Below are 23,446 nucleotides of genomic sequence, written 5' to 3'. Positions count from 1 at the left end.
GAACTCAAGGGCAGAAGAAAAACTGAAATTTTGTCTGACATTATGACAGAAAAGGAGTCTTTTAAATTGCATCTATTTTCAAGTCTTCATTGGTTGCCTTACCATATTACTACTGAATTAGCAAGTATAATTCAATCAGAAGATAATCATAGACTTGTGACTCAATACAGGAAATTATTATATAAGCTTATAATGCTAATATATTTCATAAACGAAGAAATCCTATGACTAGAGTTTATGAAAGGGAATATACAGTCAATGAAGAACAAAAGTTTAAGAAATTCCAAAGAAAAGGAGAAAGCATACCGCTTCTTCTCCATTGCACAATTAAAGCGACTTTCAGCTCAGGCTGGTTTTTCTTTTTTTTTTTTTTTGATCATGATCAAAAATTCAATTGCCCAAATCTTTCATTAAAGTTGTCTTCATTTAAATTCTTCACATTTCTAACATTATGAGAAGTATTAATGGCTCTGCCCAATTTCAAATCTTCTGCTTTGATTTATATCCACTTTGAATTTTATGTTATGATGCAGGTTACAATTGACTCACTGTCCATCAGTTAAGTAAAAGATAGCCTGAACTTCTAAAGTTTTTCATGTGAAAGGTTAATATAAAACAAAGAAAAACAATCAAGTAAGAAGGGATCAAAGGCTAAATTAGATAGTTTTCTTGTCAAGACCAAAGGAGCTGTGCTGCAGTGCTGTAACTTGTGATATTCATCCCTAGTTCAAAGGAATGGCGGTACATATTTTAACTGATTTTGAAAACCTTGTTTAGAGGAATGGGACAATAAAAGCAATTAGATCTTATTCTTACTCTTAACAGCACTGTGAAGTTGTAGACAAGTTAACTGAAGCTTAACTGTGGGTGAGCATTTTTATAACAAGCAAACCCATTAGATACTATTGCTCAAAACATTATACTCTTGATCTTCTTTAATGAAACCAGTTACTATTGCTCAAAACATTGTATTCCAGATCTTCTCAAATGTAGTGATAGAGATTTGAGTTTTCTAACAGTGCACATACCGAAATCTTCCCTAATCTGTACATAAAGATCAGTTCTGGAATAGAGGATCACGAATAGCATACCAGTAACACTTTTCTGCAGGAATCTTAATTGTCAATAATCCTACCCCTGGCAGAATATACCTGCCTGGAGAACTGACATGCAAAACTACAGGAAAAAACCCAAACTACCTGCACCTCTTTGTGAAAATCAAGCTAAGAGAACATATGTGTCTTCATGATTGAGTATCTATATTTCTTCATTTATTTCCCAGAAATAAAAACTGAAAGCAGGACTGAATTAAAAAGAAAACACACACCTACGTGTAGGGAATAAAATTCCACACATGAGAAACATAACATGAGATATGCTCTGTGTATCTCACTCAAGTGATACCCTGTCCTAACCCCGTTGTATCAGCATCTTGCCCTACACAGGGAGGGTTAATTGCCTCTATAAGCAAAAGATTGCAGAATATAGCCAAATTAAAAATTACATTACAGCTTGCAACTTACAGGCACTGGAGATACCCTTTTTCTTCTAACACCCGGTGATTCAGATTTAACCGTCCTAGAAGATGATGAAGAGGAGCTACTAGGAGAAGGACTACGTCTTCCTTTCTGTGTAGGTGAAGAAGCAGTGCTTTGTCCTTCAGCTTGAGGTTCTACAGAGAGTTTGTTCATTTCTGATCCATCTCCTTTCCCAGGGATAGGTTTTACCACCTTGCAGGAATTAAACCATGTGTTAGAATTACAAATTGATTATTTTACACTAAAGCAAAACAAATTCATCAAAACTTGTTTTGCTAGCATTATATAATTAAGCCATTTTCCAGACATCCGAAGTTTGCATATTCCCTAGGTTCTACTATTAACATCTAATAGGGGTTATCTTGTTAATCTATAAGCAACACAAAAGCAAGAACCTTTTTTCCTGTGCGTTTGTGCTGCTTATGTTAGTTGTGGCAGCAAATGATTTGCTTCTCAAAATACTTCTGCAATTGCCATTCATATCTCAAGGGACAGCTGCTCCCCCATTTCCACAGTAGGAGCCAAAAGAATTTTTTTCTACAGGCATTGTCTGCTTATTAAGAGCTATAACGTTGGATCCATCCATTAAATATAGTAAGCATCAGTTGAGAAATACTAGGGTTGCTATTTCTACAGCACAACACTTGTTGCAAGTAAAAATTACTTTAAACCTGGAGGCAACGCAGCAAAATTAAGGTGTGCTGCGCCCTATAAGAACCACACCCAGGTTTTCTGCCTGACGTACACGTAAAACAGCTATACCATATCTGGTATCTGAGCTACTCACTGTGCACAGTGCTGCACTGCATGAATGGACACATGTACTCAAGCAGAGTGAGTACATACAATTCTAATACAGTGCTTTGTTGCATGAACACTGAATTTTGACACTGAGGTATGGAATATTTCAAGACAACTTTCAGCTGCCTCCTTCTGAGACTCACGTAATGCATGAGAAGGCTAAGGCCCCTAGGAAACCAATTAAAAGCAGTCACAGCAGACAGATTCAGTTTTAGTTCTACATTTCTCCATGTCTTAGAGGCTTGACTCAAAGCTGGAAGGAAGCTCCAAGTAACACTTCAGATTAACAGAGAAGACCTCTCCTAGAAAGTTCCAGAGGTCTCCGATTTAGGCAAAAAATGGAAGGGGCTTTCCTGGCTCAGTGTATGGAGAGGAAGAGACATCCAGACTCAGTGCCCTTCTACCTGATGATTTGGACTGCATCCACAAGGTCAAATGCTATTTTAAACTGAAGCTTTTAACTAATCCAACTGAAGCTATTCCACTATCCAGAAATGTGTTTCAGTTTCAGCAGGCTACAGGGAGAAGATGACAATGAGGAGGTTGTGGTCTAGCAGTTAAGCACTGCCTAAAAGAAGAAAAATCTGCATTTACAGCCTTGATCCAAGCACTACTCATTTTACTTTAAGAAATCACCATATTTAATGTATTGCAAACCTGATCTTTTCAGAAACCCTTGTTGCTATTGTTTTTACATATACTGGTAATCTGATTATGAAAGTGAACAGGATAAAGGAGAAGTATAAAAAGCAGTGCAGCCTTTTTTCTCCTCCTACCGATTACTGTAGTGCATTTTCTTTCCTGGAAGGTCAGAATGCAAATTCACATGCCTATGGACAAGCTACAGTTACCAGCTGCTAGTGCTTGAAAACATTTAAAATGTAAAATGGTAGTAATTGAGAATCTGGAGCATCAAAAACCCAGAAACCTCAAGGGAAGTGGGCTGAGCAGGGAAACAATTTCAAGCTATCCAGTAACCCAGATGCATTTAAAAATTTTTAAAGAACTGTTTTGTGTTATTTGACCCGTTGAGGTATTGCTTTTTTGGTGCACTTATAAGTATTTTCAATGTTCTTTCTCATGACAGAAAGTTACCAACAGAACCCTCTTATTTCTGTTCTAGGAAAGCTGTCCCCAAACACTTGTTTACTGCATCAGATGATCTTAGCTTTAAATTAGCACTCCAATCAAGTGGTACATGGGAGTCACATTGACCAATGCAACTACACTTATAGGTAACTCATGGCTATTAACCAACCAGCATTATACTGAATAGAATTGTAACTATGCTTAATAAGTTTCAGATTTGATCTGCCCACAATTTCTTAAAACTGGTTCTGAGCCATTTATGCAAAAGCATTACCCAAAAGGTTAATAGAATACTCTGGCATCCAAAGTTTAGCAGAGTTGAGACTTGTGTGAAGGAATTACTCAGCTATATTTTTTTCTGGTTCTAGTAAGATTGCAGTTTGTTTTTTCAAAAAGTCAATTTTAATTTTTAATTTTATTTTTAAATTTTTAATTTTTTAATTTTAAATTTTTAGCAAAAATTCCATACACTTCCCTTACAATACACAAAAAAGTCAACATTTTTAAACTAAAGAAAAGTGAAGTCATGAAAACCGTAAGAATCAAGGGAGTACAAAGCACGATAGTGCAGTTTTCACTCAAACTTAAGTTTTTACCTAATGAACAGGAGCTACTTTTGTTGTTGACATTAGAGGGCAGTGTTGTCACAGTATTATTTCATACTACACAAAGCAGCACAGCTAAATGTCTTTTTCTTAAAAATACAGCTTAATAAATGTGTACATTACAGAAAGTCAGCCACAGTTTCGTGTTGAACAGCTTATAAAAGTGAACAGGAGGATCATAATTAAGAGTATGCAAATTGTTAAGAAAAAGAGGTTTCTAACAGAAAGAAATTTAAGGGATTTTTATTTGTAATAGCTGTTACAGATATTGCCCTTCCATCAGTGCCACTTACCACAGGGCCTCTCCTGCTTCTTCTTTCCAGCCATTCATGCTTCCAGGCTGGCATACACGTTACCTTGAGTTTCTCCCTGATCATGCGCTCTTCTGGGCGATCATCCATCTTCTGCAACCCCCTGAGGGTTTCTTTATTCTCCATGTCACGACTACAGCAAAGAAAAAAAAAAATAGTCATAAACACAATTAATTTTAGTTGAAGTATAATACCACAGCATTCTTAAACTTTGTGCCATCCTATTCTCCCTCTCCTTACAACGCAGCTGCTAAAACATTACTTTCAACTGATTGCAGCAAGCCTTTTAAGAGCTATGACTGATTTGAGAGTCTGCCATTTGCAGCATACCTGTTTTGAGGGCTGTTTCTTTAAAATGTGTGTACTGCTTGTAACATTGAACACCCAGTAAAAAGGAAGGTCTTGGCAAATACTAAACCAATACAAAAACCACCCTATATATGTCATGTCATTCACCAAAGGTTTCACAAGTGTTGCGATGGTTCACGCATTCCTTGGCAATTCAAAGCTTGCAATCTCTATTTTAAAACAAATTACAAAATGAACATAAACTAATGGTGAAAATTTTCCATCTTCATAGGATGCACAAGCATGAAACTATGTATGTAGTGCCTCTTCCTATACACGAACTCTTCCTCAAAAAAGAGTACTTGTAAACTAATACACAGTAAGTATGTTTAAACTAGACACAGAAGTTGTGAAAGTAAGGCTAGTGGCCTTGAGAGTTTCTGAGTAACTGATGACTCAAAAGCTCTTCAAGTCAGCTATAATTACAGCAAAATTCACAGCAAGTTCGTATCTGTAAAATGAAAAGTGTAATCCATGTGGGCATGTACTTTTTTGACCTACAGCAAAGTAGTTGCTTGTGATTGCTGGCAACAACAAAAAAGGCAAAAAATACTGTCAGACACTGAAAAACAAATATGAACAGTCTGGAAGATTTCCTGATTCTGTTGAGCTATCTGCTAAATCACCCAGAAAACCACATTCTTAAGCAGCAGCACACGATCTCCACCCATCTTCTTGAAGTTAGCTATCTTTAAAAATAAGCAAGTTTGATTAAGCCAACTCTCAGAATGAAATATTATTTCAAAAATAAAATCACAACTTAAAGTGGAGGATAAGGTTATATAATAATTTAGTTACAACTGCTGCTTTCATGCACGCAGTCTTCAGCTTCTAAAACAGTTAGCTATGCAGTTAAAACTACATTTGTGTACTGTATGATGACCTACAACATAGTCCTTGTAATTTTAGCATCATCTTATTGCAGTGAATGTTACACTTCCTCTCTTCATCAGGAACGTATTACTAAGGTCCATTTATTGCAAATCCCTACTTAGAAAAGTGAGAAGTTTTCGCTGGTCCAGAGGAGTACTCCTGTTATTTTTTTTTTTCTCTCATTGTAGAGACAAAGGAAACAAAGTATTCTGAGGCAGGAAATAACTCTTCCTGTTCAGTGCTGAAACGTAATAAGCAGATGGATGCTGTAAACAAAATACATTTTCTTTCAAGCAACATCTAAACCTACTGTTAATAACTGATTTTAGACACTCAGAACTGTGTCTAGTGATGAAAGACTTAAAAATGTTCATAAATAGAAACACAATCTACCTAATGTGTTTAATCACATTGTTAACACAATCCACACAATGAATGTGTTTTCAGAGGTTAAGCATTAACGCTTGCTTAACTTCAAAATTAATGCAAGTGACATAAAAATTATTTTTGTCCCAGCATTGAATCCCATACTGTTCCATAGAGACAAAAAACCTAGTGATAATTCATGAAAAACAAAGATACTACAGCAGCAGGTAGAGTCCAAATGGAGAATGTGCCTGAAAGCGTAAAATAGGAGAAAACTATTGTGTAAAAAAAAAAATCAACTTTACATTTTTTCCTCCGTCAAAAAAAATCAGTTCAAAGACAAGTATCTTTGCATAAGAACAGTACAGCTCCGAAATAGTATAGGTGTAAGTTAAAAAAAATATAGTTACTCTGGTTTTTATATTAGCTATTCCATGGCATGAACCATCTCAGTTGCATGAATACTTTGTATACAAGACAGAAAACACTATCCCAGCAGTGAAAGAATGACACAGTATTTCATTTGTTCATATAACCATGATTAACTTCCCAACTGATATAAAAAAAGTCTTTTAGCGGCCCTTGGACTTGAATTCATGAACAATGTAATACAACAGTGGAGGCTTCACAATCTGCACTTGTTCTCTAAAAAGCAGAAGCAACTATCTTCCTCTCATGTGACAGCTAAACTGATCTACTCTCGCCTGCACAAAGAACTCTTGTGCTTTTCCTCCACGCAGGTGGGAAAGACCAACTGAGTCTGAAAGCTTTTGCTTAGTAAACCACGGTTATCGTTTTGCAGAATTTAAGTATTATGTGTATTTTTACAGAACACAGTTTCTGAAGTACTCAAGAAAACTTCATATTTTAACTCAAGCTTGGCTAAAATACTTATTGAATATTCTTATCCTGTTGGGTCTGTGGAAAAAATATTTTTCCTGGGACTCCACAAAGCTCCTGCATTCTGCAGGACATCCTCATTTTGTGGCCCTGAACCTGCAGGAGTTTTGTTTGTTTGTTTTAGTTTTTTGTCTTTTTTTTTTTTTTTTTAATCTAAAGCAAATCCCCTCGCCTATTCCAGGCAACCTCAAGTCTTCCTACATGACAATGGCTAGGTTGCCAGTCTCCATTTCACTGTACCTCAGCACAAAATAAAAATAATAAATCCAGGGTGTATTCTACCAAGGACTTGATCCTGCAGGGTACAAGAGCATTCTGATCTTCATACAGCAAAACCTATTCCAGACTCAAGGTGACAATGTGCTTAAGTGACTGCCAGGTGGTACTTTATTTAAAGCAATGACAAAGCTAAGGAGCAGGCCAAAAAACAAGTCTCAGAGAACATGCTAACTTGGACCAGGGAGTTTGACATTTCTCAACAGCCCACCCCTCTGCTTCATCAGGAAGCAAGGACTTCGCTCTTAAATGTTTCAGCTTTTCATGGATCAAGCAAAAAAGATACAAGGCTTTTTTCCAGGTAAATTTTAACTTTTAAACTTTGCCCCTCCAAAAAGGCAGCATTAAGGATCTTTTAAATTCTTTTTATTAGTAGTTTTAAACCAACAGACATCAGCTCCTGTATTATTAGTCAAGAAATTCCAAAGAAATGGATCTAAATTGTAATTGTAAAGTACTGCGCAAGCTGAACAGTGTGATGACTACCATTTTTAATGCATAAGCTCAGTGGTCTGCAAAGTAATAACTGCAAGATTCACTTTGGATTATTTGCTTCATGAACTATAAAACTAAATACAGTAAGACTAATGTACTGCATGGAAACAGTCTACTGCAACATCTTAGGCAACAGAGAAGGCAAAACATTGTCCTTTGTTTCTGTGTGTTAATTTTGAAGACTTTCGAACAGTAATAGAATAGTTAGATTATTAAGAAGTTGTTCTCTATGGATCAATGATTCCATATTTTAAAACAAGGTATGCAATACACATGTTGTTTATCAAATTAGAGTGAAATACACAAGCAAGATTTACTTCTGAATAGCTCAGTGAATACTAATTCTCTGCAAGTATTTTTCTTACAAAGGGCATATAATGGTATACGAAAGCTGAATTGTAGCTCTAATTCATTTTCCTGTGCTTCTCAATGTTTAGAAACAGGTAGATGTCTTGGCTTCTCTGCTGTCTTACTTGGGCAAACAGCTTTATCCAATAGCCACGCTGCACCAGATTTTATGAGCAGCAGAAAAACAGGAAAAAGGCAAGTTCTGAAATACGAAAGACTCAATTCACCAAGAAAAGGGAAGTTCTGTCTGCTATACTTACAAATATCCAATCATAGGGAGGAAAAAAGTTATTAGCTGCTGAGTAATTTTTTTTTTTTTTTTTTTACATTTGCCTGAAGCAAGTTAGCAAAGGTAGCTTGCATACCAGCAGTGGTCAAACTATGGGTGACCACAGAAAACATTCATGAACAGAAGTGGTCACACAGCAGCTCTATCAGAACAATCAACACATTTAACAACAACTGGTTGTGAGAAGAAGCGGCCAGGGTCTGATGGAAAAGCACTGAATAAGAAGGAATGAATATGGGAGAAATTATATATTCTGCTCAGTGCAAATGCCATATATGGTGACAATCAGTATGGGGGCAACCTCAGATGGGATGTACAGAGCTCATTTTGGGGACCTTAAGCAACAATTAAGAATATGGGCACCCCGCTATCTGCAACCCAAGCCTCAACAGGTCCCAAGAATGCCTGGGCTAGTCAGCTGGCCTAGAGGCATGCTAGGAGCAGCACTCAGTGTGGGGAGCAGGGACAAAAGAGTTAGCCATTCCCTGAATCAAGAAGGTCAGCCATTAGTGTTTTAGATAACTTCTTGCCACTTACAGTTCCAGTAGTGCTCACAGTTTCTCTTTGCCATTAAGTATTTTTAATGATATTTTAAGTATTTTAATGGTAATGTATTTTTAATGATCAGTTAAAAAATCAGATCAAGATGGGCAAGGCATGGTCTGTGCTCCTGCCAGCCTCCCATTCCTTCTCCTTCTGATCCACTATTGCTGGCATCTATCATCTAACCATTTGTGTCCATTCTAACAAAGTAAAAGATCATGTATGGCACATTCTGTTACAATGAAAAGCTTAACAGGGAACTTTCTCAACCTGGTACTAAGTGGCAGCAACTGCCACCTAGAGACAGCATTGAACACACTACTTCATAGAGACTAATGAATCTGGCTTCCTAAAATAGTTACAGGCATTTTAGCCAAACGTTATGCAAGTGTGAAATTAAGTTCTATTCTTCTGTTAGAGTACCTGACAAACGCAAAAGGGAACACAATAATCATATTTCTTTTTTCTAGCTGCCTCAGCTTCTCCAATAGCTCTTCATCATCTTCCCTTCAGAATAATGTAGGCTCTCTTCATTTGGCCAACACACCATCCACTGAAGCTCACAAGGAGTATATATTGTCTGTTTGCCTTTCACTTACATTAAAAAATTGCCACTTTCTTATGCCATTTAGATTAATCACTAACAAGCATTCTGCATTAGAAACACCATTCTATTTACCTCAAATAAGCTTGTGTCTTCTACATATAATTTGAAACATATATAAACTATAAATACATTTATATGTTATAAAAATACAGAAAAAGCATAAATGGTGCCCAGATGTAATTAAACAGAGAAACATAACACCCAGCAGGTTCCTGAGGAACTTCTGCTGCCCTGGGGATCCCAGGCTGCAGTGCAAGAGCCCCTGTTGGAAAACACCATCAGGTGACAGCCACTGCATCTTTACAAAGTAGTTTTAGAAGCTAAAACATATCCTATTTCTTCCAGCATTTTTCTGTAAAAGGGAAACAAACCTGTACAGAATGTGAAAACAAGAAAGAAAAATCATTCTGTTATTTGGCTGTAAAATGAGAACTACTGAGCCTACATCTCTACTAGTTTGGTAATAATCATTATTTAGTCCCAGTTTGATACACCCCTTGTCTTCTCTCCCTGTGAAGTCATTTTATCAAGCAACTCTCAAAGACTGGTATGTCAAAAGCTGCACTTTCAAAGAGAGTATTTCATTGCTAACAGGACAATATTCACAACCAAAGCTCTAACTCCACAGACTGAGCCATCACCTTCAGTGGAACCTCACAGGCCCTGGTCAAGAAGGATCATCCCCTCAGTGATGAAGGCTCAAATCTTCAAAGATGGATGTCTAAAGTTACAGAGGTAAATTACCTGCCTGGATTTTCTAGCTCCTATGAAGTCAAATCCACCTACTTGAAATACATAAAACATTTGTTGGATTGCTTGCTCTGAAGCCACTTAGCCATACTTTGAGATTTTGGCACTATTCAGTAGCCACTGAAAATGAGTCCTCCTAGAAAACAAGTCAAGAAATACCAGCCTCTGTTTCCAACAGATGCTCTCTACAAAGCTAATGAAATGGGCTTCCTCTTCTGCACATTTCCTAAGAAGGCTATCAGACATCCAAAACAAGTATTACAAAAGCTCCTAGGGCTCTCTAATCCTTCCTGCTGTTATTTAGTCTCCCAGTACAAACTCAGATGCATCAATGTATACACATACTGTGGTATTTTCAAGATGTAAAAATAGCAGTTACATTACGTGATCTCTCAGACTCTTCACTTTCATACTAAAAGGTTTGCAGAGGCAATCTGATATTTTCTCTCTAGAAAACTGAAAGTTTATGCCCTCATGAGCAGAATTTCTAGAAATTACAGGGAGTAGATAATTTATACTGATACAAGACCCAATGTACAGCTTAATTATTTTCATAATTTTGTGTGTTTGGACTAATGTATCTGAACTGTGACAATACAGCTTACACAAAGATTCGTAAGTTTATTACTGAATGACAAACTTCAGTACCCCAACAGAGAACAGAATCCAGTATGCCCAGTTCCCATTATGGCAACTGAAGAGAATACACAAGTGCTGCCGCCATCCTGGTGCAATATACTACTGGGCTCTACTCCAAGAACAGCAGTAATGCCATTAAAAAGAAAAAGACTGGAATATGAGTGCCCACTGACAGTCAACTGTGTGATTAGTTCCTCTGCACCAGGTTATAGGATCTCAAGCATAGGTCTTAGAAGGGGATTTTTTCCCCCCAGGTTAGCCCATCAGAGCCCTCCTCTATCTCCTCCTAAAATACAAGACCAAGTTTTTACTTGGTCATATATCACTTACGTCAATTCCTCTTTTAACAGAATCAAATTCTTCACTTGTAGTATGTAGTTTAATCTCTTAGGCACCAAACTGAACTTTGGATTCAGATTCTTTAAGCCTGTCATACCCCAAAACAGGAATATTAGGTGAAATGCAAGTGGCTAAGACGTAGAAAGCATCAGGTCAGAAGAGATATGGTCCTTGCTGAGGTAAAAGTCTGAAGCCATTAACAGAAAGGTGGGAATAAAAGTATGATAAAGCCCAAAACAGAAGTCCTAAAACAAAATTCTCATTGCAGATTATTTTTATATGTCCATATATTTGGTACATGAGAACATTCATACTGTTTTGAGTTAAGTGTGTGTCCGACTTCAAAAGATGAAATTGCTTATTGCATATTGGATGACTGTCAGAGCAGAGTAAAACATCTCCACACATAATGCACAGGATAAAAAGTTTCTTCAACAATTTAACTCCTCTATCCCCAACAGAGAAGAACATCAGATATTTTATACAAAAAAAAAAATTATACTTTGAATCAGCTTAAGATAATAGGGATAAGCAGATGAAACCCTGCATACTACATTCTCCACCTCCAATTAGAATGGTGGAAATAAGATACCATACAAACAAGCAACTTGGACAGGATGAGCTACACAGAATTTCAAAAGCTACAACCTATTAAATAACTTCTGGAGGAGTTATAAACAAGAAAGGGAATTTAGACCATTCTGGCATCGTTCAAAACAGCAGAATTATCAGCAGATACCAAACGTTCCAAGATTGCTGCTGGAAAGAGAATTTTGAAGTTCTCTAAGCAAAAGATGATTATAAAAATAAACAACGTAAGAAAGCAAATAAAAAAATCAAAGGCTTATAAACATGTTACTTCTAGCAAAGAAACATAACATACTCTAAAATTTTTAAGTCTTAATGACTGGTTAGGCAGTAAATGGTATGCAAGGCAAATGGAGAACCAAACTTACTATTTTCAAAACAAGTAAGTCTTTAAATGATTTAAAGCTAAATTCGCAAAGTTATAAAACCCAACAATCTCTGGCCTTACAGAAGGAGACCAGAGACCCAGAAAAACATTTAACAAGTTTGTTCTTTTCTTTTCTGAAGGATGATTTGACTGCCATGCTTCCATGATAATCATTATTTCTCACTAGGGTTATTATTTGTTTCTTAGCATACACTGCTGACAATTATAGCAAGTTATTATTGTCATCTACTAGTTGTCCTGAAGTAGCATTTAGGAGTCATGAAGCAGGACGCTAGGATGCTAATCACCCCAATTTGGTTTTTTATTTATGTATCTTGTCTGTGTCTGGTTTTGCTATTTGATACTAATCTTTTTTAAGCTTACGCTCTACTTTATTTTTTCTTCTCTTTTCATATTTCTTGTCCACATATTTATCAGAGTTACACTGGGAATTAATATCATTAATATGTTTTATTAGGATATTGGTATAATAAGCTGTACTAAAGAAGCACTAAACCTTGCTAAAGAGATATCTATCTTGCTCACTGACACTCAGAGACCCATTCAAAACATCCTTGTCCCACAAAGACAAATGCGTATGCTAAATTTTGCTTCAAAAGCCAGAGAACTAAACATTTCCACATATATTTCTGGCTCTGGCATAAAAAGCTTTCCTGGTGTGCAGAAATAAAGTAAAAAATTCCTTGCAAACCTATTTTGAGTAACTGCTAGGTGAAGAAATACAACTCTATAGCAACATATTAGAACCCTTCATCCACTTACGGTAGATCCAGTGGACAGCATATTTTCTATCAGCAGAGAGTCACAGGTGAACTGGCTCTCACCATGAAGACCCAGATTTAGGCTCTTCAGTTCCTTAACTCTCACACATAAAACGCCCTTGCACATATACGGAGTGCTGTGTGCTGTATGGGGAGAGCACTGTCTTCCTGTGCAACAAGGAGATCTTTCAGCGATATCTGTCAACTAATCTAGCCACAGGCCAAGCATACAGTAACTACGCCCACTTTAACAATGGCAGCTACTATTACAAATGTTTATTTTTGTAAGATAACAACAAGCTAGCATGACAAAAAAGTGGCAGGAAAAGGCATTCAAAACTTCTGCAAGCATACAGCTAAAAATGGTTATCGTTTCAGTAACTCCTGTTTCGGCTGTCTAGATATATTACATATATCTATATATTATATATAGATATATTACATATATCTACAAAGGTGCATGAGCATGAAATTACATAGATAGATATTACACTTATGCAAAATGTGCTAATATATGAAAAGGAATAATCTAATTTCATCAAGACATACTGTGTAACAGCAACTAGAAGCAGTATTAAGCATTTATACAGTATTTGAGGGAGGATGTAAGAAGTAAGAGCTATTGGGGCAGCTGGATATCATTTTTCCTGTCTATGAAACAATCTTAAATGCAACAAACAAAACTAATTTATTTTTATCTAGTGAGATCTCTGTGGTCCTACTAAGTCCAGGTTCATAAAAGAGTAACAGTATTTGACCTGAAGTGCAAAGTCTTACTTTAAAGAGACACTGGTAGTGAATAAAAATGCCTTCATTACGTTCAGATTTCAGTTAGGACACTGACTTCCAGTGGACTAGTGCCAACCTTCAGCAGATTTTGTAGACCATCAAGCACTCTGTCATCACTCTGCTTACTAAAACCAGTGCTCAGTATGTATAGCTCTATACGCCAGCTCCCTGCATCCCACTTTGACAACACTACTAAGTTCTCCAGACCAATGGCTTCAGTAATCATTACAGATAAAGCAGTAAGTGAAAAATAAAATTAAAAAAAAAAAAGCAAACCTACGCTTACTGCAAAAAGTCATCAGATAACATTTTGAATTCAAATCAAGTAAATAATGTGGGGGAGGCTGGGGGTGGTGCCTTCACTTCTGCCTTTCAGCAGTCTACCAGAAAATGCTTTGGTTACTTCTCATTTCTTGCATTTATTTTTGAAATTAAACAGCAATTTTTGATTTAAGGATAGCAGTTTTTAGGATTCCTATGCTTGACAGCTAGAAGAAACCTTCTCCTTCCATCAAGATTGTGTAAAGTGTTTTATAAAATATCATCACTGTACTGATTATGCCACCATGCCACTTTGAACACTGAAAGCAATTCTGTATCTAAGGAAGTACAGGAAGATTAAAAGACGTGACCAACAGGACAAATAAACCACACTGGGGTGGAACAACCCCAAATCTACACTGATATTCACCCATCTCCCACTATTGCATTATTCAAACATTCTGGTATATGTACTTATATGGTAGTTGGAACAAATCTGTTTCTAACCTTATGTGGGACTTTGAGGCCACAAAATATATTAAAAATAAGTAGCATTATTTTAAAATAAGTAATGAACCCTAGATCATGCCAACTGTATGTATGTTTGGCAGAATGATGAACAATTTCTTACTGCTGTTAAAAACCTCTTTGAAGAGGAATGGAGGAAAGTTTCCCAGAGCTGGAGAGTTAATCTTTCCCTGTGCTTTCTAATCAGCAGCACAACTGCTTAAGAGAGTAATTCCAGTTCGTAACTCCATTCTGAGATCTCCTCCCCAAGATAACTGTATGGGTTTTGGCTGCGAAGGAGTTACAACAGTAACTCAAACTTTCATATACTATTGTTAAACAAAATCAGAGTAGTTAAATTTACCAATGTAATCTTTTTATTGATCCAAAAGAATCAGGGAAGGAGGAAAAAAGTTGTGAAAACCATGACATTTATAAACTGGAATAAGCACAGGCAATCACAGTACATAAGTTTTGTGGACATACAAGGGAGTTCAAAGAACTATAAAAAGTCAAACAACTGAAACTGTCAAAAATCTCAAAACCACAAAATCTCAAAATTTCAAAAATATCAACAGCAGCACTCAAGTAGTTTTCTTTATTGCCATGGATACGTATCACATTAAAGTGACTTGTAAGAAAGCTTTTTCATTTATCCTAACCCACAAGCACAAAAAAGAAACTACCATTGTCTTAGAAGAGGAAGTAGTCTTACATTGCTGAAGCTACAAAATAAGTATGATTACAAAAAAAAAAAGCATTTACTTGCTTATTGAGAGAACTGTATTCAACAGCATTGGTTATAAGATAAGCACCAAAGGTATTTTTGGTGGGATGCATGCCAAGTATATCTGTAAGATAACTATCTGGAGCATGGAAATACAGAGATATATGTATACTTCAGGCAGAGGAGACGTGTTTTCCATGACAAAGATCTCCCTCTCTCACATATTAGATTCCCTTAAAAAGGGAACTTAAACAGAATTATAATGATGCACTTAAAATTCCAGTTTGGCTTTATTTGGGACTTGTTTTAAAATATTTAATACTGACAATCATCAGAGATGGAATAAATAGAGTAGTACTCTACAAGTGCACGATGTCAGTCCTTCTTTTAAGCTATCTGCCCATTTAAAGCTCTTCTGAAGAAGTTGACTGCATTCAAGCTAATAGGTTCTGATTTCCTGTATATTGACCAGTTAAGATATCAGTTACCATTTAAGACCAGTGATACCAATTTTTCTTCAATCACGTATGACCTACAGCTACTCAGACCATCTTTCAGGTAGCTGACAGAGTAAGCCTGGGGCCCATTCAAGCATTTCAATTAAGATAGTCAAAGCAGAACTGCAAGAAAGACTCCAAGCCATGAACCAGCAACCAAGGAAAATTTGGTTAAGAATTGCCATGCAGTTCATGCACATTAAAGGACCCTGAAAGGTATAGATAGGAAACGGTTATTAACCATTTGTGCAGTACCCTCAAGCATTGCTTCAGCTGAGACAGCAGCACTCAGTGAAGTCAATGTTTTTTTCTTTGAAGCCATGAACACACAAGTGTACTTTCAGATTTTTAAACTGCTCTCCCACAGAGCCCAAAAGGCAGAGATTGTGTTTGTTCTGCAATACTATATACTAGGCTTTTCTGGACTACCCATGTAAGCTCATCAATGCAATGCTCAAACATCCATCTTCTGTCCACAATTGTGTTCGCCTTCTACAAATCAAGTCTGAAATTTAATGGAGCAGTTCTCTGGAATTCTGACACTATCAATAAACTTACATTAAGAAACCTAAAATAATAATAGCAAGGCCCTTTCATGAATATCCCCAATATAAGGAAGAATGCTGGGATGCTCCCACATGAAGTTCACAATGCCTAAGTATTCATGTACAGCAATGACAAGGTTTCCATGCTTCATCCCTGCCTCCCCAACCAAAGGAAGTAATTTAAAAAACTGATATAAAACATGTGGTCAGGCTATCATGATGCATTTATGCTTACCTGAGCTTTACAGTGAAGTGAAAGCAGCGTACTGCTTCCCTGAGACCAGAAAAACAGAATGTACTAATGGTTTTGTAACAGTAACTTTACTAATAAAAATTAAGGTATACATAAAAGTAAACTTTATCCAATGTGCCAAAATTAAAATAATTAAAAACATTTTTGATAGGTGGAACAATCACTTAATTACACATACATGCAAAGAAGTTCTACAGTTTTTTCAAACTTCTCACAATACATGTTTGAGAAAGTTGTATAAACAAAAGAGAAACCTCCTATCAACCATCTGGAAGATGACATTTCACTATTATGCATGAAAAGCAAGGCCATATTGAAATTAAAACTACAAGGAATTAAGTTTTCTTTAGAAGGCTTTCTTACCAAGCCCAAAGTTACAGCATGGTTTTCAAATGTCTTGATTTACAGACTTTATTTTTCATTTTAAAATTATACCTTTGCACAGAAAAGCCTTGCTTTTCTTATTTTTATGGAATTTGTGAAATATAACTAAGCTATAGACCCTGGAGAAATGTGTAGGCACCTGGTTCAGGACTGCCTGTTCTAGAACATAAAAACCAAGAGAATCAAACAACCACCTTTTTTTTTTTTTTTTTTTTTTTTTTTTTTTAAGGTGTTTTCTATCACTAAGCAGATTTGGAGACTAACAGGATAACTTATATGGCTGCATTTCATTTATTTATATTTGACCCTTGAAATCTTTAGATTTCAGAAGTCCACTGCCAACAACATACTCAACTGAAAGCACTTCCTTGTCCCAACTATTATTTTTCTACATTTGTCAGCATGCCTCCCTAAAAAATAACATGCCCAAGTGCTACCACCCAGAAGCCATTTGAAATAAGGGAAAGCCAGATTACAATTATTTTGCTTATATTCCTCTGCTTCCTAGTTGTCACTACCACCACCACCTGATTAACAAGAACAGTCATTATTAGGAATTAGCGAGTATGATTGAGGCAGCAGTGGAACTGAAAACATTTTTGCATTTTATTTAAAATAGCTCAAGAGAAACTTCAGTCCTGAATCGCAGAGATTTTATTCAAATTATCCCTGCATGCTTTTGTTTTTGTAAAGTGAAGAAGTATCAGAGCTTTAATTTTCAGTTTCACATGTATTAGCAGTCCTTGGAATCTTTTTTTTTTTTTTAGGAAAGGTCTTGCATGGCAAGTTAAAGCTATATGGGAAAAGCACGTAAACTGCATCAGTGCTTGGTATGAGTGTCTCATTTATGAAGGGATCATAAAATTTATGTACTTCATCTTACATTTTGTTGCCACCAATACATTAAACATTTTACAAATCCACACAGTAAGCAGAGAGCTGGCTACACAAAGCCCTATGTACGGGACAGTATTTCTGTAGCTCTGTCAAGTTTCAGAAGCAAGACAGAAGAACTTTGGATCCTGCTGCAAGCATATTATGTGTATCCCTCCCTACAAGGACACTTTAACACGAATACTGTTTTAACACACAGATGTGTTTTACCCACTACCTGTATCTGCCTGCATATTAAGCTTTAATGCTGCCCACCAGCAATGTTGGATTTCAGATAGTTTCAATACAACTAATTCACAATCAACACTGTAATGACAAAAAGGTAGGAAGATGTGGCCTTGCTTACAGCCACGCTTACCCGCTCTAGAAGGATACAACAAAATTGCAGCCCTTGTCTCCTAGAGCAGACCGCTTTTCAACTTACCACCAAACACTGTCAGTGCAACCAACGTAACACAAAATTCAGCATCGGGTGGAATGTGCAAACAGACAGTTAGGCTAGGAGTCCATGCTACTGTAAAATGCCATCCTTAAATTTAGTTCAAGTATTAATGAGAAAATGCAGTTACAGCAGTGTGTGACAGGCATTTAGACTCATGAAGACTGCTGCGCTCCCCTTTTCAGGGGAGAGGCACAGTTAGAGAGGATATATTGTCAACATAGAGCTAGCTACTACATGAAAGCAGCAGATTTCAAACTGAAGCCTCAATTGAAAGCTTTGTTTTCTATGCAGTTCAGTCAAAAATAACTACTTCCTGACTGCAATTTTTAAATTCAACTTCCTAAAGTTCAATTTATTAAGAAATATTAATGTCAGGCTATTAAGAAAAAACCCTGTATAGTTCATCTTTTAAAACCTGTCATGCATAAACACAAGATGTAACATTTTCCCTAGTTAGCTGATCAGAAAACACAAAATCAATTAAATAGAAATGTTGAATTTTAACTCAAAGAAACCAAGTAAAGCTGACAATTTTATTTTTAATATTCCAACTAAACTCATACAACAAAAGGGAAATTGGACATGTAAAGTCTAATCTATAGGTCAGAGTTGAACTAGATCATAAAACAGGAAAATCAGAAGTATTACATTTTTTTGCAACATAAATCAGCTCACAGGAGGCTGCAAAGTTCTAAAACCTTCCAACCTACTAGCAGTATGTGACAGAGATATTAAATTAGTTTAGCATTATAATGTAGCCTTTAAAAAAAAGCTGAATTGAATCCCAGGGAATGATATCAAACTGAAGGGCATACAGAACATCTGTAAAGCTGGGGGTTCAGAGAGATTACTGAAAATTTATTCCGTGGGACAGCACAGAAAAAGTAAAAATTGCAAGCTTTTTGTTTCTTTATTCAGTAGCTTTGAAAAATTTAGGAAAAATGAAAAGCAAAAAAGTTAAAACGGTTTTTCAGAGCATTCATCTGAAAGCAAACCCACTTAAGCAAGACATCCAAATTTCATTTCTTATCACTCCCCCATCTGCCCTTCCATATCCATTAAAGAAAAGCCAAGTTACTGCTGCTGTGGGTACTTTAAGTTTTTCAGTTTGGTTATGGATCTAAATCTCAGCCATAAACATTTAAATTTTATAGATTAAGATTCTTTTAAGCATGGAAAAATACACTGAGTATTTAAAAAATAATAATCAAACAGCAATGAGTCCATAAAATATTTATATGCAAGTAGGATCTTGAATTTGCTGCTAGAATACTCTTAGATCAAGTACTAACATTAGAACTAGAGTGATAACAAGCTTAGAAACACATTAGGTAATTTAAATACCTATGCTCTGAATAAACAGGTATATATGCCACTACAGAGGAAGAAGGGGCCAGAAGCTATCCTATCTTGGGTAGGTAACCTGTTGAAACAGTTCCGTATACCATCTTCCCAGCAGCAACATCAGTTTAAGGAGTTCCTACTCCCCACCTCGATTATTAAGTTCTATTCCCCCCTACGGATGTGGAACTGGCTTAAAAGAAAAACAAAACAAAAAACAACACCACACATTTTGAAACTTGAAATTGGAGAGGAGAAAATGGAAAAATGCTGAACTGGATTTGATTTCCAATCCAATTCATAACACGGTCCTGCAACAATTTCCCAGGAAAACAGACAGGATGGCACTTCTGATGAACAGGCTTCAGTCAGTCTTTTAAGACATAATAGTAAAATCTTCCATTTTCACAGTATACATGCACTGTGATACAGATTTATTCCGGTAGAGAAGATGCCCCACATGCAGGAATGGAATTTACCACACTGAAGACTACAGTTTCATATGATGAAGAAAGTTTTATTAAAATGAAGATGCAGAAGTAGGAATTACAGCCCTCAAAATCCGAAGTTTGTTCTCCTTCAACCTGAATTTACTCAGCAAGATAGCAGGGGTTATGACCTGCAGCCATGAGATTAGATGCATCGGAAAGCTTAACACTCTGAAAGCAATTAATATTGCTACTTTTGTTTTTCTGTTCAAGAGGTTACTCCCTCAAAAGAACCCATTCTTTTGTTTCCTATTTATGGTAGGAAGAAAACCCTACATTTTCAGGACAGAAAGGAAGCATAGCAGTAAGGCTTGAAGATAAATGTAAGAATAGAGCTTACAGGCAACTGCAGACCCTGTGTATTCACAAGGCTCCCAGCTGCATAGTCTGTCACTCCACAGGATCTCCACATAAGAGCATCTGTATTAAGACCAAACCAGAAGTCCACATAGCCCAGTATCCTCTTTCAAACAGCAACTACCTGTGCGCACTGTGGTAAAACTACAGGAACAACCCCTGAGCAACTCCTTCCCCTAGATTCTTCCCCACATTCACCAGCAATGTGTGGCTTCAGGGAGGAATCAGAGGAGGATGCCTCCACATGAATTTGCCCAACTGATTTTTGATCTGCTGTAAGCTTTCATCTGCTGGTTTATATGTAGACTGCACTCCGGAAACCGAAGGCATGTCACGTGAAATGACCCGATATGTTTAAAAGAAGTTGAGCTGACCTCAGGGAAAAAGAAAAAGTGATGTTTACTCAGCACACCACAACACTAAAAAAAAAGGCAAGATGACAGCTGAAATTAACTGTAGTACAAAAAAGTTATGTTAGATACATGTTAGAGGTACATGCACATTGTTTATTCCAATTTATATGCCAGCTTTGTGTACCAATGTAGATCAGGGAACAAAATCTGTTAGAAAAATTGAAGGCCTGGGAATACACTAACTTAAAGAATTCCCTTAAAGACACACACACATCTTGAGCTCCCCCCTTTCTTTTAAAATCCTGAGGCAAGTTTAAAAAAGTTGTAATCATCAAATCTACTCGTGTAGGTAACTCAAAAAGGAAGAGGGTACTCAGGCACTCTCCAGGGTATTGAGAAAACTAATTAGTCCAAAAAGTACAGGATTTGCTTTCCTTATTTTTGCTTTGAATAAGTTTATCTTAAGAAGGTCTTTGACTTCTCTAGGTAGAAGACATTGTACGTCTTTGATTACGTCACACTATCAGCATTAATACACAAGAATGATACAAGAAATCCCACTGTTTCAATGTTCAGAAAATCTTGCACCAGAAATGCCATTATATACAACTGCATTTAAACTACAAAACCCAAATAATTCTCCCAATGCAGTGAACTACAGACTCCAATATATATTACCATGAGTTACATAGATAGCATTTCCTAGCAATATATGTAATCTACTACCTCAGCTTTCCTTAAAACGTCTTTCCCCTTTAGGAAGAGAGATGTATGAGGAGGCAGAAAAATAATACTTAGGTTAGGAAATCTGATATTGCCGTAAAATGCTTTATGTATTCAATGAGTAAGTTTCACTCAAATCAAACTGGTAGATGGAAAATCCCAAATCACCTACTTGACCTCTTGGGGAGGGAAGAAGGAGAAACTGTACAACTATGGTTTATGTTAAAACTGTGAAAGAAGCTGTCCATGCAAGCAGACATTCAACAACCAGATCTGTCAGTGTTATCATATACGTACAGCCCAGAGGAGGAGAGGAAGGCAGGCAAGTTACATTTCATGAAGGCTTTCCCTGGGGTAACTACACTAGCAATGAATTCTGAGAAATAAGGTCTGGTTGCACCATGGCTTGCTAAAAAAATGACTTGTAAGTCATACCTTATCAGGTATGATATGAATCATATATCAGGTATGATATGATATATCAGGTATGATATGATATATCAGGTATGATATGATATATCAGGTATGATATGAAGCAGAAGATGATTATCAATTACTACAAACTGTCAAAGAAAAGAAAAAGTGTTCCGATAAATCAGTTTCCTCACAAACAGTGAAGCTAAAACAGAAACACTGTGTGTATCTTGGAACATGTTCTTAGAGATCTCAGCGTTCTTCCTGCTCTAGGCATTGAAGTTTCTGACAAAGCGTTAAGAAGTCTGTAATTTCCTACTTTGCAAAACTATCAAAACGACTGTCACTTTTTCAACATTTAACAGGCAGACAGGAACAGATTAGTGTACCTAGATGTCAATAGTGTTTCATTAGCACACTGAAAATGGTACCTCAGCTATGAAGCAAAGCTGGCAGCAGAATTAAAGATAAACAAACACAAAAACCAACCTCAAATTCCTGAAGGCATCAACAACAAAAAGGCAATCTCTTCCTAAGGCCCAGACAGAACAAGACCAGACATTAGTCAAGAAAGATGCATTCTCATGCTCTTTCTGCAACATAAATACAGAAAGGACAGAAATTTCAATACCCACATTAAAATTATATTTGCCATAACACAGACAGCATGAGGACAAAGATAATTACTAATGGAAGTTAAAGAAGGCTTCACAAGGACTCCTTCCCTTGCAGAAGTGGGGAATGAAAAAATATTTTGCAGAAGTCAGCTGCATGCTTTCAGTTTCTTTTATCTGCCTAAGAAAAAAAACCCTTCTCTTCCCTGTTGTAGCACACAAAAATCTCTGTGAAACTCAGTTCATGGGAGGCAGAAATCTGGAAAACAGAAGTTATTTTCAAGTGCTGTTCTAACATCTGAGCATGTTTTACGAAGTGTTTCCTTTTCTACGGATCTCTACATTCAAAAAGCCAAAATGGCTGGACAATGTAGAAATACAGCTGTTTGTTTCAACAACTATAAAAAGGGAAATGTGTATGTGACAAACAGTCTTACACGACTTTTGCACTGAATTGTTATGAATAGCACCATACACAGTTGACTCAATTTAAAGTACATAATAGTTAAATAAACTTAATAGATGTGATCACCACAGAACTGAATTTTACTATACTATACGATCTGTCGCAATTCAGCTTCTCCTTAGATGACTTGTTTAAGCAATAAACAATTTACTATGATAGAGCTGTTAAGAACACAACAGGAAGCGTTTTGCTGGAGATCAGGACTTTGTTTCCTTGCACTGCAGAATACACTCACTAGGACCATTCTTTGCAGTAAGCATTTGGTTCCTTTGCATCAAGTCCACAGCAAACTCACCATCCACTAAAGATTCAGCTACATGAGGTAAGCCAAAAAAAAGTACAAGGCACTTGTTACCTGCAATTTATCTCAGAAGACTTTTACAGCAGTATTTTTAAAAGGTCATCTAGGAGCAACAAACTCAGATCTGCCTTTTTAGAGAGAGTTGTTTTAAAGTTCACAAAATGCAAATATTTATCTTATAAAATTATTCTCTTTACAGCAAAAGAAATCTTGTGTAATTAACATATAATACATCT

At 36.5% G+C, this 23,446-nt stretch overlaps 1 protein-coding gene across 4 annotated transcripts in view; it reads right to left on the bottom strand.

Annotated features, from left to right (window-relative positions):
- The window catches only part of MAP3K1 (mitogen-activated protein kinase kinase kinase 1), a 60,648-nt gene that overhangs the window by 18,579 nt on the left and 18,623 nt on the right, over nucleotides 1-23,446 (bottom strand). For 3 of the 4 annotated variants that reach the window (XM_075526625.1, XM_075526623.1, XM_075526626.1), the window contains exons 2-3: nucleotides 4,327-4,477; nucleotides 1,524-1,730 (exon numbers count right to left, since the gene is read on the bottom strand). In XM_075526625.1, the coding sequence (XP_075382740.1) occupies nucleotides 1,524-1,730; nucleotides 4,327-4,477 (358 nt within the window). Of the gene's footprint in view, nucleotides 1-1,523; nucleotides 1,731-4,326; nucleotides 4,478-22,318; nucleotides 22,447-23,446 lie in introns of those variants that run through there. The other variant, XM_075526624.1, reaches the window with a different exon arrangement.

Source organism: Mycteria americana, chromosome Z (genome assembly GCF_035582795.1).
Source record: "Mycteria americana isolate JAX WOST 10 ecotype Jacksonville Zoo and Gardens chromosome Z, USCA_MyAme_1.0, whole genome shotgun sequence".
Classification (NCBI taxonomy): Eukaryota; Metazoa; Chordata; class Aves; order Ciconiiformes; family Ciconiidae; genus Mycteria; species Mycteria americana.
This window is presented reverse-complemented; position numbering and strand designations above follow the sequence as displayed.